The 13,596-nt window shown below is 42.4% G+C and overlaps 1 protein-coding gene across 1 annotated transcript in view; it reads left to right on the forward strand.

The window, feature by feature from the left end:
• Positions 1 to 13,115, forward strand: part of ptprub (protein tyrosine phosphatase receptor type Ub) — a 144,879-nt gene extending 131,764 nt beyond the window's left edge. Inside the window, exons 22-30 of the mRNA XM_079274951.1 lie at positions 697 to 851; positions 1,839 to 1,974; positions 2,662 to 2,811; positions 3,914 to 4,228; positions 6,961 to 7,086; positions 8,985 to 9,142; positions 10,543 to 10,678; positions 10,791 to 10,845; positions 11,549 to 13,115. Of these exons, the coding sequence (XP_079131077.1) occupies positions 697 to 851; positions 1,839 to 1,974; positions 2,662 to 2,811; positions 3,914 to 4,228; positions 6,961 to 7,086; positions 8,985 to 9,142; positions 10,543 to 10,678; positions 10,791 to 10,845; positions 11,549 to 11,595 (1,278 nt within the window). The 3' untranslated portion in view covers positions 11,596 to 13,115. The remainder of the gene's footprint in view (positions 1 to 696; positions 852 to 1,838; positions 1,975 to 2,661; positions 2,812 to 3,913; positions 4,229 to 6,960; positions 7,087 to 8,984; positions 9,143 to 10,542; positions 10,679 to 10,790; positions 10,846 to 11,548) is intronic.
• Positions 13,116 to 13,596: the final 481 nt, after the last annotated feature.

Genomic DNA, 13,596 nt, shown 5'->3' on the forward strand with positions numbered 1-13,596 from the left:
ACACCAGTAGCTGTGTGAATGCCCCTGCCGTCTTTCCGACATAGCCGTTACAGTGTTGTGCCCCTGATGGTCTCCCTCCTGTCAAATCTCCTGGGGGATCTCTCATTGGAGGGGCTCAGAGCAGCACTGGAGTGACAGTGGCACAAACACAGCATTATCATCACACTGTCACATTCGCTCTCCAAGGGCACATGCTGCAGCTTATTTAAATCGGCACGAATTTGGGAGCTGGTGACAGCTTGTTTTTCCAGAGCTTTTTTCCTTTCTTTTTTTGGATTTCTGTCTTCAACAAATCTTTGCTTTGCGTCGCTTTACTTTGTCATCGCTGTACAGAGGAAGAAATTGCTGTGCGACTGCAGCAGCCTCCCTGTAGAGGAGGAAATCTCCGAGCCCTCCCTGAGCTCAGAGAGCCTCAGTAATTCCTTTTCGCGTGTCTGTCACACTGCAGCTGCTACTAGCGTGTGATGCCCAGAGGCCTAACTGTCCTCGAAGACCTAGCACCCTACGTAAATAATGTCATGGTTGTCCTCACACTGAACCAAAAAAATCTGTCGCATCTATCACGGGTGTCTCTTAATGGATGGGAACCCGTCTTGGATGAAATAAGGGCCTGTAGGCTACTACGGTTACGATGCATGCCATATAAATGTAGCGTCTTACATGTAATGCTAATTTGTATTGCGTTTTTGTTTACAGAGAGGATACTCAACCAAGCATGAGGTGCGTCAGTTCCACTTCACATCCTGGCCTGAGCACGGGGTGCCGTATCACGCCACTGGATTGCTGGCCTTTATACGAAGAGTGAAAGCCTCGACACCTCCTGACGCCGGCCCTGTGGTGGTCCACTGCAGGTAATGTCATGCTTAGCAGCAGCCGTAACCCGCAGTGTTGTAGCTTTTATTGAAAAGTAAATATGATGTTACCACAATTGATTTTTTTTCCAGTGTGGCAAGTCGTATTAGTTATAGATTGTATTCTCCTTTGGGAGGCTCAGGACAACTGTGATGTGCAGAATGAAAGTCACATGATTGACGAAGGCAGCCCACAAACTAGGGCAGGGGTACGGGTTTAATCACGCTGCCACACATCTCTGTTCTCTTTTACAAACAAACACTTTATTCCTGTGATTCAAATGTTACCCTGACTTAAATGTTTTAAAATGCAAAAACGTTGGCTATTAAAGACACACCCCCGATTGCTAAATAAATTGACTGGACTTGAAATGTGACCTTGGATATATTGGTTTATTTAGATTTTGTATTGTGTTATAGATTAAGACCTATTAGACCGTTAACAGATTTTCAAAATGTGAGAGACCCCACGCGTAAATATAATTAATAATAAATGTAACGGTTTTGTTCTTATAGTGTGCCAGGATTTGCGATTTTGCGTACTCCGCTGTCCCCAAGGTTCCACCCTCACAACAGGATATCAGATTGTAAATATTAAGCATATTTGATATTGGTATGGCCAGGATGGACTCCCGAGCAGATTGGGCATGTAAAAAACACGCTTAAAACACCTCACACCACAGGAAAATCTGGCAAGATAAACTTTAGAGCCAGAAAACGGGGGAATTGTGCCCAGACATTGTCTTGATTCTCACGCAGTGTGTACCCTGCATTAGCAAACTCCATTTGTGGCATGACCCTCGCCTGTGTGCTGTAGCTGACCTTTAAGACTTTGCCATTCCCTTTTAAATCATGCAGCGCTAACAACTTGTGCTCCTGAGGAGACAGACTGAATCCTAACAATATTTTCATGAACTCAAAAGTCTGGTGAGTTAATGCTTTAAGGCTGTGCATGGTCACTCGTGAAAGTTGTCTTTTGTGTGCTAGCGTGGGGGCGGGCCGCACCGGCTGCTACATCGTGCTGGATGTCATGTTGGACATGGCGGAGTGTGAAGGCGTGGTGGATATCTACAACTGTGTCAAAACCCTCTGCTCTCGACGCATCAACATGATCCAGACGGAGGTCAGGCCAACTGCACAGCTAGGAAACCACTTCACATTCAGACCTAAGTCAAATATCTGCAACATGTCTTGCCCATATGGAGGTTTGGTCACTGGTCATAATATGGTAATATGTCTCCACTGCGAAACTTCTGGAGAGTTAGATTATTTATTTATTTATTATTAGCTTCCCTCCTGTTGTTTGGAAATTCAAAGAGCGAGGGGTTGGGGGTGTATTATCACACTGTCCCTCTGGGACTCATGTAAAGGTCATTGCAATAGTTTTGGAGAAAAGAATTGCATTGTCTCGCAATGTGTTGTGTAGGCATGTGCTGTTCTTTAGATGTGCAGGTAATTTGCATGTTTACCCCTTATTATGTAAATCCGACATTGGCATAGCTGTTTAATACATTTGTACTTATTTGGTCTCCTAATTAAATGCACAACGCATGTGTTTCTTTACTTAGAAATATTAATTTATTCCCCAACACCCCCAACATTATACCACATGTTCAAGTCAGAACAAAGTTATGAGTCATTCTTCTTTATTGTTTGATTATTTATTCACATCTTTGATGTTAATCTCTTTCTGTCTTTACCTGCCTCCTTTGTCTGTTTAGCTGTTTGCAACAACATGTACCAATGCATGCCCCCACTTGTGCACATACTCAGCTCAGCACTTAAATATGTTACATGTTGTCCTTTTCAGGAGCAGTACATCTTTATCCATGATGCTATTTTGGAGGCCTGTCTGTGTGGAGAGACTGCCATCTTGGTGAATGAGTTTGCGGTCACTTACAAAGAGATGCTGCGAGTGGATTCCCAGAGTAATTCCTCTCAGCTGCGGGAGGAGTTCCAGGTCAGTCTTTGGCTGGATGGCAACATCATCAGCTTGATCAACATTCCAAGCACACGTTTATTTTTGGAAAAATATGCACCCAAAAGATGTCTTCACAATTACACAGCCAACACACAGCAATTTGCATCTGCAATGCTTTTAATAAATATCATTAATACAATTATTTAATTTGCCTTAACTAGTACTTCTATTGCTACTGTGTCTTTTAGTAACAACAATATAATACTGTAGTACTACTACTAATACTACTACTACAGTATTACTAATGATAGCACTGATAAAGAATTTCATTCCATTTTGCATCTACCTACACTACTACTACTACTGTACTTTTACTACTACTACTACTACTACTACCACCACCAACAATAATAAAGCAGTAGTAATAATAATGCATCCAAAAATGTATGCGTATGTGTATCCGTGCGGGGGGATTTCCTTTTCACTTTTGATTGATTAGGAGAGAAGAGAACCAGCTGTGTTCCCACATGCTTTACCTGCCCCCCCCCCCCCTATTCTTATTCTTTACATAGGAATTATAATCGATTTATTGCTTAGAATTTGTGATTTGTACTATCGGTGCTGCAACACTGATCACAAACTGTTAGTTCTTCATGAAGGAAAACGTTTCATGCCTCCCTTTGATCTTGTATCCGTCTGACATTGTTTTTGCAAGCCTCTCCACCGCCCCATGAGCTCTCTGTTTGCCTTTTTACTCACCCTACAGCCTGAAAACAGCCAACCGGCAGTCCTGCTCGGCAAGTCACAGATCTATTATTGATGCTGTGTATTAATGATCAAAATATTTTTTTCACGTTGTCTAATGTAATTACGGCTAAATGAACAGAGAGTTCATCAAAGAAAATTGGCTTGCAATATTTCCCTTTCATTCATTTGACTCCGTTTTTCAATGTGATGTTCATTCGATTCTTTCAATTGATATTGGTTTCTTGGCGGTCTCCCCCTCCCTCCTCTGATTTACTTGTTTTTCTTCCTCCTCCTCCTCTCTACCATCTCTGACTCCTCCGCTGTGTTTCACTACTCGTCACGCCTTCCATGTTTGTGATGCTCACCTCACCTCTTTAATGTTTCCATTTTGCAGACGCTCAACTCTGTGACTCCCCGCCTGGATGTGGAAGAGTGCAGCATTGCTCTGTTGCCCAGAAACCGAGAGAAGAACCGCAGCATGGATGTTCTGCCGCCTGATCGCGCACTGGCCTTCTTGGTTACGACAGAAGGGGAGAGCAACAATTACATCAACGCTGCTCTCGCTGACAGCTTCCATCGGCAGGCTGCTTTTATTGTCACCCCTCACCCTCTGCCGGGCACCACGGCTGACTTTTGGAGGCTTGTCTTTGACTACGGCTGCACGGCAGTGGTGATGCTCAACCAACTCAACCAGTCAAACTCTGCCTGGGTAAGGTCAAAGTGTTACACACTGTTTTATTGCTATTGATTTGTTGACACTATGAAGAAAAAGAGCCGTAGAACATTTTTGAGTCCACTCACACAAGAGCCGTTGTTTGCGCTACGTTTTTATTTCCACTCTCGAGGTTGTCTGAACTTTTCTTGAGACTTTTCCTGACATACACTGGCTTCACTATTTCTGTATCTTACTGTGTTTGGGATTAGTTTCTTCTTGCTGTTTTGTTGGGCTTTGATCCCTGACCACATTGATCTCAAGGCATGATTAGATAACTCCCGCCCCAGTTTGTCCTTCCCCTCCTAAAGTTACATTTCTGAACAATGGGCTTGCATTACCCTTCAGCCACATCCCAGGGTTTTTATTTTTTGACTTTCCACTTTCTCTCATGAACATATGTCTCGCTCTGTCCTACAGTGGTCCTTCTTTAACACTTGTAAAAAAGCAGGAACACAGCACAAACATCAAACAAACCCAGTGGAACACTAGGAACAAGTAACTAAAAGTACGTCGTAAATTTATTTTTAAAAGGAGACTTTAAAGGCTGTTAAAGCCTTTGCTCTGCCAGATCATAAGGAGCCAAACTGAAGAACACTTAAAAAGTCAGCAATAGATCCTAAAAGTCTACAAAGCATGGGAATTGAATCACACCTCAAAGTTTTTGTAGAGTCTGGCAGCCAACTGTTGAGCAAATTGAGCCAGCCTATAATTTTCTGATTCAGAGAGATGAACAGATCTTTAATTAAGCGTGAATAAAAGGAAAGCATGTAAAATAGCCCCGGGTGTCATTTAGAGAAAGGAATGATTTCATTCTTGAGCTATTTCTCAGGTGGGGGAAAGCGACTCAGCCTGCATTAGTAATATGGGACTCCAGACTGATAAAATGTAAGTCCCAGATTTTTAGCAGCAGGAACAACGTACTCTAAAGAGCCAAAAGCTGGCACAACTTGACTACGGACGTGTTCAGCCAATAATTAAGATCTCCGTTTTGTTACGCTAAAGGAGATTGGCAGACATCCAGTCCTTAATAGCAGATAAACAGTAATGTTGCTGAATAATTCAACAACCTTGGGACAGCTATGAGTTGATATGATCGCCATAACAATGGAAAGAAATAAGAAATGTCATGCCGTCTAAGAATGTAGCCGAGGCAAACATGGAAGGGGAAAATAAGATTAGCCCCAAAATAGACCCTTGTGGCCCACCACACAGGGACACTGCCTGTGAGGAGGACCATCGACAAACACAATACAATTTGCAGTAGACAAACAAAGGACAGTTCTACTTAAAGCTCTGAATGTCAAACGCTGCACTGAGATCAGAGATTCCAGCACAGAGCATTAGGTAGCAGCTTTCATCAATACATCACTAAGAACTCTTACAAGGACAATTTCAAGTACCTGTGTGTAATTTCACATTACCTTGTGCAGTACAGTGAATTACATTAACCACCTAAATAAGCCAAAAACATAAAAAGATAATTCTTTTGGCATTTTTATAGGCATTAATGCTTGATTTACATACCTTCAAACCTTCAAATATTTAACATTAATCACGTGAAATATGTATTACATTGTATCAAAGCCTTCGAAAGCCAGGTGCTTACTGTAAATTATAAATCTTTTTTTTGTCCAAGGTCTAACTTGGATTGTTGTAAAATCAGCCCTTTTTTGTGTTTCATAGATAATGCTCAGATGAGGATGTCAATTATTTGTTGAGTGTAAATAGCAGCAGTGACACTACTGTTTCTCAAGGGGCCATTACTTAGATAACTTTACCTAATTAACTAATTCAGCAAAGAGAAATATGACCTTTGAGGGCTTTAACAGGCTTTGTAACTGTAGAACAATGGCAATAAGTTATATTACGTTTTATTATACGTTTTTAACCATTGTGTGTGTGATGTGCTCATTAAACCTGCAGTTGGTGAATTTAATAAGAAATAGCTTGTTGTCATATTTGCTCAAACTATCACAATATCCTGCCAGTGGTAGATGAGACTAATAATCTGTGAAATGAGAAAGTTTGTTACCGGCCTGTCATTTTGGAAAACAGTCGAGCCAAAACCCAGCACCGCCCACAGCCCACAGCAAGAAAATAAAAAATGAAATAAATTGTAGGTACCACATGTTCAGTCCCACTTGAATCCACTCCCCGTTACATGTTTTTCAACTCTTTGTTTCCGGTGCAATGCAGTTCCTTTTGGCCCTTGCTTGAAAATTGAGTCATCACCTTTTTAAGTTGTTCATTGCAAGATCTTGCTATACAATCTGTTATAGAGTTCATTTGTGCCACTGGAGTACCGGTACTCTGTCTCCCTCTTGTTGCAATCTCTCAAAGCACATTACGTCTCTCCCTCCCCCTGCTGCTTCTCTCCTTATTGACGCCAGTATGGTACCGTAACATACAATCATGGCTTTTGCCCATGCTGTTATTATACTTGTATACCTGCATGTCTCTAGAACTGCATTATATCTTTTGTGTACAGCGCATGCATGCAGACCCCCCCACTGCATATATGCACACACCCGTTCGTTCACACACATACTTGGTTGATTTTTTATATCATCTGAGTTTCTTAAAGTTCTCGTCTCTTTGATGATCCAAGGTTTTGAGAGCAAAGGCACTGAAGAATGTATGAGTATTGCATGTGCTAGATTTAATCACTGATTCTCTCTCTCTCTCTTTCTCTCTCCCCCCCCCCCCACATCCCCCTCTACCTGTAGCCTTGTGTTCAGTACTGGCCGGAGCCCGGTTTACAGCAGTACGGGCCCATGGAAGTGGAGTTTCTGTCCATGTCAGCAGATGAGGATGTCATTACTCGTCTGTTTCGGGTCAAGAATGTCACGAGGGTGAGTCATTGCACTTCTGAAAACCCTGCACAGGACATGTTGTTCCACTCAGTGGTATTTCACGAAATGATAACTTGAGCCTCATTAGAAATGCATTAGCTGTGGTCCTCACCGGTTATTCAGATGTGACATTTTACCTACAGAGCATTTAGAGCTGCCAGCTGTAATGTGCATATAAAAACCACCTGACACGAGTCCTCAAAGTCAAAGTACTATAGACTGGGCTGTAAAAATACTGTGTGCCGAATGATGATTTGAATTTCTATTTAACTTTGTGTGTGTGTGCAAATTTACAGGCTAAATGCTCCACTTGATGCTAGATTTCTACAGTATGTGCCTGTGCATGGTTATCTTGCTATTGCTATGTCTATATCTTTTGCATATACACAACGGCACTTCTCCAGTGTCTGCCTCATGGGACAGAGGAGGTTGTCAAATAAATACACTCTAAAATAAATACACGCTAAAATACAGCCTGGAGATTTGTACTGAGCACAGTGGCACATCAGAATAAAACCAACTCATTCATAGACTTTATTATACATACTGCAAGGGACATTGTTTTGATATTCAGCAGTCCAGAAAATTGAACCAGTGTTTCCGTAAGATGTTCCCAAGAGTGATACATATTATTAGAACTTTGCATGGAAAACATGCAAGAAAAGCCATTAACATGCATGCAATAAAGGTCAGTCTCTCCCTTTTTCAATTTATTCTTGTCATTACCGAGATAGGCTTCTTCCCTCTCTGAGGTGCAAGTAGGCATACTAAAGAGGGAACTTTCATCATCAAAATGCATGCAATATTTTCAGTTGCAGGATACTCTTTTCAAGCCGCAGCTCTTTTTTGAATTGTTCATTAACGATGTCATACATTTTTTATAGGTATCTGGCATGTATATAATTAGCTATATAAAGGCACTGACAGTTCTGTCATGGTGGAGGGAGCACAGGGGGATGTCACTGCGGTCTTTCCTCAACTTTCATGCTCCAGATATGTGCATATGTATGATTCAGTCATGTTGGCTTCGCACACGTCACTGTGTTGAGTGTGTCTGTGTGTACATGTGTATGTATGCAGGTATGGTTTAAGCCTGCAAATTTGCATAAGCTCATGCATACTGTTCAGGATCACTGTCAACCAATTATTGAAGGCATCTGTATGCAAGGCGTTTCCTCGCTGCTATTAGAAGCAGCGCGACTTGCCTTTCCCAGAACTTCCTTTCTTGATTGGCGTCCTCACCTCCTCTCTCGACTGCCCTTGTCATTCCCCTCTGCTCATGGCACCGTTCTTCTTCTCAGTGCGCAACACTGTCAAGGAGAAGGCAACTTAACACATCATGGGAGAAATCAAATCACACAGAAATAACACACACACTCTCCCTCTCGCTGCGCCTCTCTCAGCGCTTTAGTGAGTATCCCTCGTATGGGTGACAATGATATACAAGGGGAGAGTGTAAAAGTCAACCGAAGTGCAATGTAAGCATATGTATGTGTGGGTATGAGAGTAGTACAAAAAAAAAGTACATCGTGTAAATCCCACATCTGCTAAGGCAATTCCTCCATGCATCATCGGTGTCTTTGCCAGTCCAATTTGCATGACTTACAGTTCTCCGTTGGTACTTAAGTATTAGGTGAGATTGTATAGGACAAGGTTATGAACACACCGGGACCTCTCTCGAACACAGTCTCAAAGTCTGCTGAGTGAGCACAGAGAGTGCCAGCACGCAGCCTGGGGAGAACTCAAACACGGGTGTTAACTGGCACACAGAGAAACACTGAAACAACCAGAAAATGTAATACAACACAAACAAGATAGAGAGCACACATGCGCGCACAGCCACACAGTACGACGACACTCAGATTCCATGTGTTTCATTTTCCCTGTTCCATCCCAAGCCCCAAGAGGGCCAGCTGGTGGTGTGTCAGTTCCAGTTCCTGCGCTGGTCGGCGTATCGAGATGTTCCGGACTCTAAGAAGGCTTTCCTCAACCTGCTGGCTCAAGTGCACAAGTGGCAGAGGGAGTGTGGAGAAGGACGCACTGTTGTCCACTGCCTGTGAGTAATCTGTTAGCAACACGCATCACGCACTGTAAATTAAAAGAGAGAATGGGAGACGAGGCAGAAATATGTGTTCAGTCTTTCTCTGAAAAGGTCTCAGACATGGAATTACTGCTGTAGAAGAGTGACATTTAAAAGTGCAGGAATGTTAAAACGTGGTAAATCATGAGCAGGTCTGTTTGATGAGACAGTGACTGTCTCGTGCCTTGTCTCGTTGGGCTGTGCGGCTTCGGTGCGATGAGATGAAGTGCTATATTCTTCCATGGCTGTATTTTCATGATGTAGAAAATCAAATTGTGTTGTAATGTAGTGTGCCGTGGTGTAGCGCAGCGTGCCCCTCTGTTGTCCTAAGGCCCCGGAGCGCACGCCCGCTGATGAATATGAATGGGGCCGTCCAGCTCATTGCCAACCCGTCACACGTTCGTCCCCACCGCCCCCATCCAAAAGCACATCACTCAGCGCTGTCACACAGTGTTACCCACGACAACCAGGAAAGAGATTATGGAGATCAAATCAATTACGGCTTAATACAGAATGCGATGGTTCTCACGACAGTAAATTCTGAACTGCCAAAGCACTGAGGACGATTGATGACCTTAATATTGCCTGTGTACGCTGCGGAGGATTCCGTGCACACCTTCTCTGGAGTTGTCTCCGGAGAGAGGAAGTGGATTGTCCTCCACTAGTTTATTGATATTGCCTTTCATTTATGATGACCAAGGCAATATTTCCGAGAAAATGCCACACTGCTGTTATTTCTCAATTTTTTTCCTTTGTACAGCTTTTCTCATGTCGCTATTTTTCTATCAAGCGATTGTGTGCGTTTGCTTTATGAACTGGACCAAATGTTTCATGAGGTAGCATGAACACAAAAAAAACATGGTTATCAGATTACACACACTCTGCCATGCTTACACTGCATTATTGTCTTCCAGAATCCACTTTAACATGTGATGAGGCGGCGACTGGAGACTTATCTACCTCACTATAAATAATGACTAACCATGGTAGCAACAATTGAGTGATAGGATTACATAAACTCAGTTCTTCAGTTTGCATTAACTGCGTCGGGCTCTGGTCGGACATTAAAATGAGAATGCCTGTCGTGTTCGGGTCGGGCTTGGTCACTTCTCTCTGGACTCTAAAAACAATATCAACCACACGGTGGCACTAGCAGAATTGTCAAGGGGTCACCAAAGTCAGGAGGCTTTGTTATCTGGGAAACATTAATGTCCACAGTGGTGGACCGAACAGTCGACATTGCCATCCCAGAGCAACAGTGGCTAAAATACAGCGTTAAGGGATGAAAAACTAATTGTAAATGAAATGAAAAACACAAGGCATCTATCTAAGATATTTTTTAAAAAAACTAAAAAAACACTTCTCCGCCTCTGCAGTAACGGTGGTGGTCGCAGTGGGACCCTCTGTGCCTGCAACATTCTCCTTGAGATGATCCAGTACCAGAACATGGTGGACATCTTCTATGCTGTCAAAACTCTACGCAACTGCAAACCCAACATGGTTGAGTCCTTGGTAAGAGAGTCCGTGAATAAATACAAATATGCGTTTTCAAGTGGCATGATTATGTCTATGATTATTCATGTGTTTTCATTTTTTAATTGAAGAATATTGTATTTTTCCTCAGGACCAGTATCGGTTCTGCTATGACCTTGTCCTGGAGTACTTGGACTGCTTTGAAGGTAGATAGCAACCAAATGTTTACCACAGCGGCAGTATCCCATCGGCTGGAGATTAGATTTAAGGCCACCCAGTGACCCCTCTACTTTAATGTTTGGACCTATGGACTTGGCTTTGAAAGGACTTGAAAGAAAGAGGAGAAAAAAAAAAAAAACTTGGTCATGGTTCTAACTTTTAACCTTTAATGTACAGCTGTGATTTCCTCCTTGTTGGTGATGTTTATCTCTTTTGATATTTTTTGTGCTTTTCTTGCCTCCGGACTAAAGCTCTTTTGTGCTGAGGGTTTCTGTAGCAGCAAAACAATATTGGGAGCTACAAAATGGACCTGTTTATTCTGAAGGAAGGTCACCACTGCTGTGTTTCATCGTTTCATTCAAACAACAAGGAGGCTGGATGCAATTCCAGAGTTAAAACAGAATAATCTAAACCTGGAAGCATTGGCTTGTCTCTCAAGAGCTACAGTCCACTGTGGTTGTGGCATGATTTCTCTACCATACCATAAACTGCCTTATTCTCTGATGATAGGATGGATTTATTTAAATCACTGAATAAATCAGGAAGGTTGTGTATAAACAGCAACAAGAGATTTGCAGCATTAGGATAGACCAGCCCAGTCCTCAACAGTATTGATGCAGAAACTGTACAGTCGTGCAATGTGTTGTATTTTGCCATAATGTTTGTGCTGGATTACCATGTGTGCTATAGGTGGACATTTCCAGGGACCACAGCACTGGGCCCGGTGCCACCACTGAAGATTCCTGTCTCATTACTGTCACAGTGCCAATCCCATTGACTGACTTGAATCCTCTATTTACTTTACTCTATCATCTTGATATATGCCTACACACATACAGTATGTACTGCATCAGCTAATGTCCATGCTCCAAAGTGATTGTTTGTATTTTATACCCAGCAGGAAAGAAAAAGAAGTGAGGGGAAACTGTTCAAAATGTACCGACATGCCATAGTGGTGGTGTGTAAAATGATGTTCCATTAATGCCGTGGTGAAGTGTCTCAACCAGTACTGCGTTACAGGTTTGAGTCTGTAACTCCTTTTACTCCTTTGTTGTCTGAGGCATTTGGTTGTACTTGTAAACTGTCTCAGCAGAATTTTATCATCACCCTTTCAGTAAGGGGTGCATTCAACTATTTTGACATGAATATTAGTTGTTGTTCCTAGTGGTGTAAAATAAAAATAAAAAATATATATAAATAAAAAGGGGCATTAACATTGTGCAGGGGGATAAATGCTACTTTGTGTCTACGCTGGTAATTGGTGTTTTCCCAATGGTGGTTTAGTGTCTTAAAATTAAAAAAAATGGTGTTTTTAAAAGTGCGAATAGTGAGATACAGTCGCCCAAAGACCCTGCAGTTTAGCAATCACTGACCTGATGGACAAAGAAAATACACTGTGCGTCACCTACCAGCCAAAGCCTGGAGACCACTGGAACTGTAAATGCCTAAATCAATTGAAGAAACTCATGCAGGTTGGCATGTGTGATACACATAATGATCTTAAAACCTCTAAAAATGTCCCAGAAAAAAAAAAAAGATCTGTGTGTTTTAGTTTTTTTACATTTTCTTCCAGAAGCAAGAAAATATCTATTCTAGAATCAATTATTGCCCTTTAAAAATATGTTACGCTCCACCATATCTCCTGAAATTCCTTCAAGTGCAGGTTTTCAAGGAGGGCGGTAAAGGTATCACTCCAGGACCTGCTCTTATAAACAAGGAGAGACACCTTGAAGCCCACACAAAACTGAGAAATGGCAGCTCGGCAAACTCTGCTGCTAGTTAGTTGCACACAGTCTGGTTCAGGTGGGAGCTCCAGAATATGTGATGAATCCACAAGAACATCACAAGGCTCCCACAGGTTCACTGATGGAGCAGCTTGTTTTTGAAGAGGATGAAGAATAGCGTAGTCAGTGATCCGACCTACCACCGGGAGGAAGTGCTTGGAAACTTTTTCTTGCAGGTGAAAGGAATGTGTACATACAGATGTATATTATGTGATGTGAATACTATGTGAATAATATACTATATGTTTGCCGAGAGTAAAGACGTACAGAAAGTAACCACTACATAACCAGGAAGGTAAATGTGTGAGCACATTGTACTTTTGCCATTCCAAAGCTTTTTATTATGACTGAGCGGCAGCGACTGTCCCGAGGGTACCGGTAATTTCAATTATTTGTTTCTGTATGAACCGATAGCACATGACATGCCCGTTGTATTTGTGGGGACGAGGTGTGTATTTAAGGAAAGAGATGGAGGAGACGGATGTATTTAGAGGTCGGGAGAGGGGTTTGTTCTGAACAATATCAGCGATCTACAATAAACGAACAAGGGGAAAAAAAAGAGATGTGTGGTTGTCAACTTATCATTGGATATTCTGTCAAAAAGCACACGCAGCTTAACTAGTCTGTGTGGTTTTATGATCGGTTTGTCAGCAGAAGCAGAGAACTGAACGCTGGACATGGACTTCCTGTCTACAAGCCTCTGACCCTCCTGCGGTTTCTCATACGGATGTGGTCTTTTAGCAGTTTCCTTCGCCTTGAACCAGATCGACCATTTGATCTCACCTCTTTTCTTTCCCTTTTCCCCTTTTCACCAACTGCCTCTCACCACCCCCATCCTCAACTCCTCTTTCATTACTTTCAGTTCTTCCTCTCATCCTTCTCCATCTCTCTCTGGCTTTGCTGCTCTGCCCGGAGTAAGGTGACTCCAGACCACAGACGTCCTCTCTCACCCTC

Source organism: Melanostigma gelatinosum (assembly GCF_949748355.1).
Source record: "Melanostigma gelatinosum genome assembly, chromosome: 9".
NCBI classification, from domain to species: domain Eukaryota; kingdom Metazoa; phylum Chordata; class Actinopteri; order Perciformes; family Zoarcidae; genus Melanostigma; species Melanostigma gelatinosum.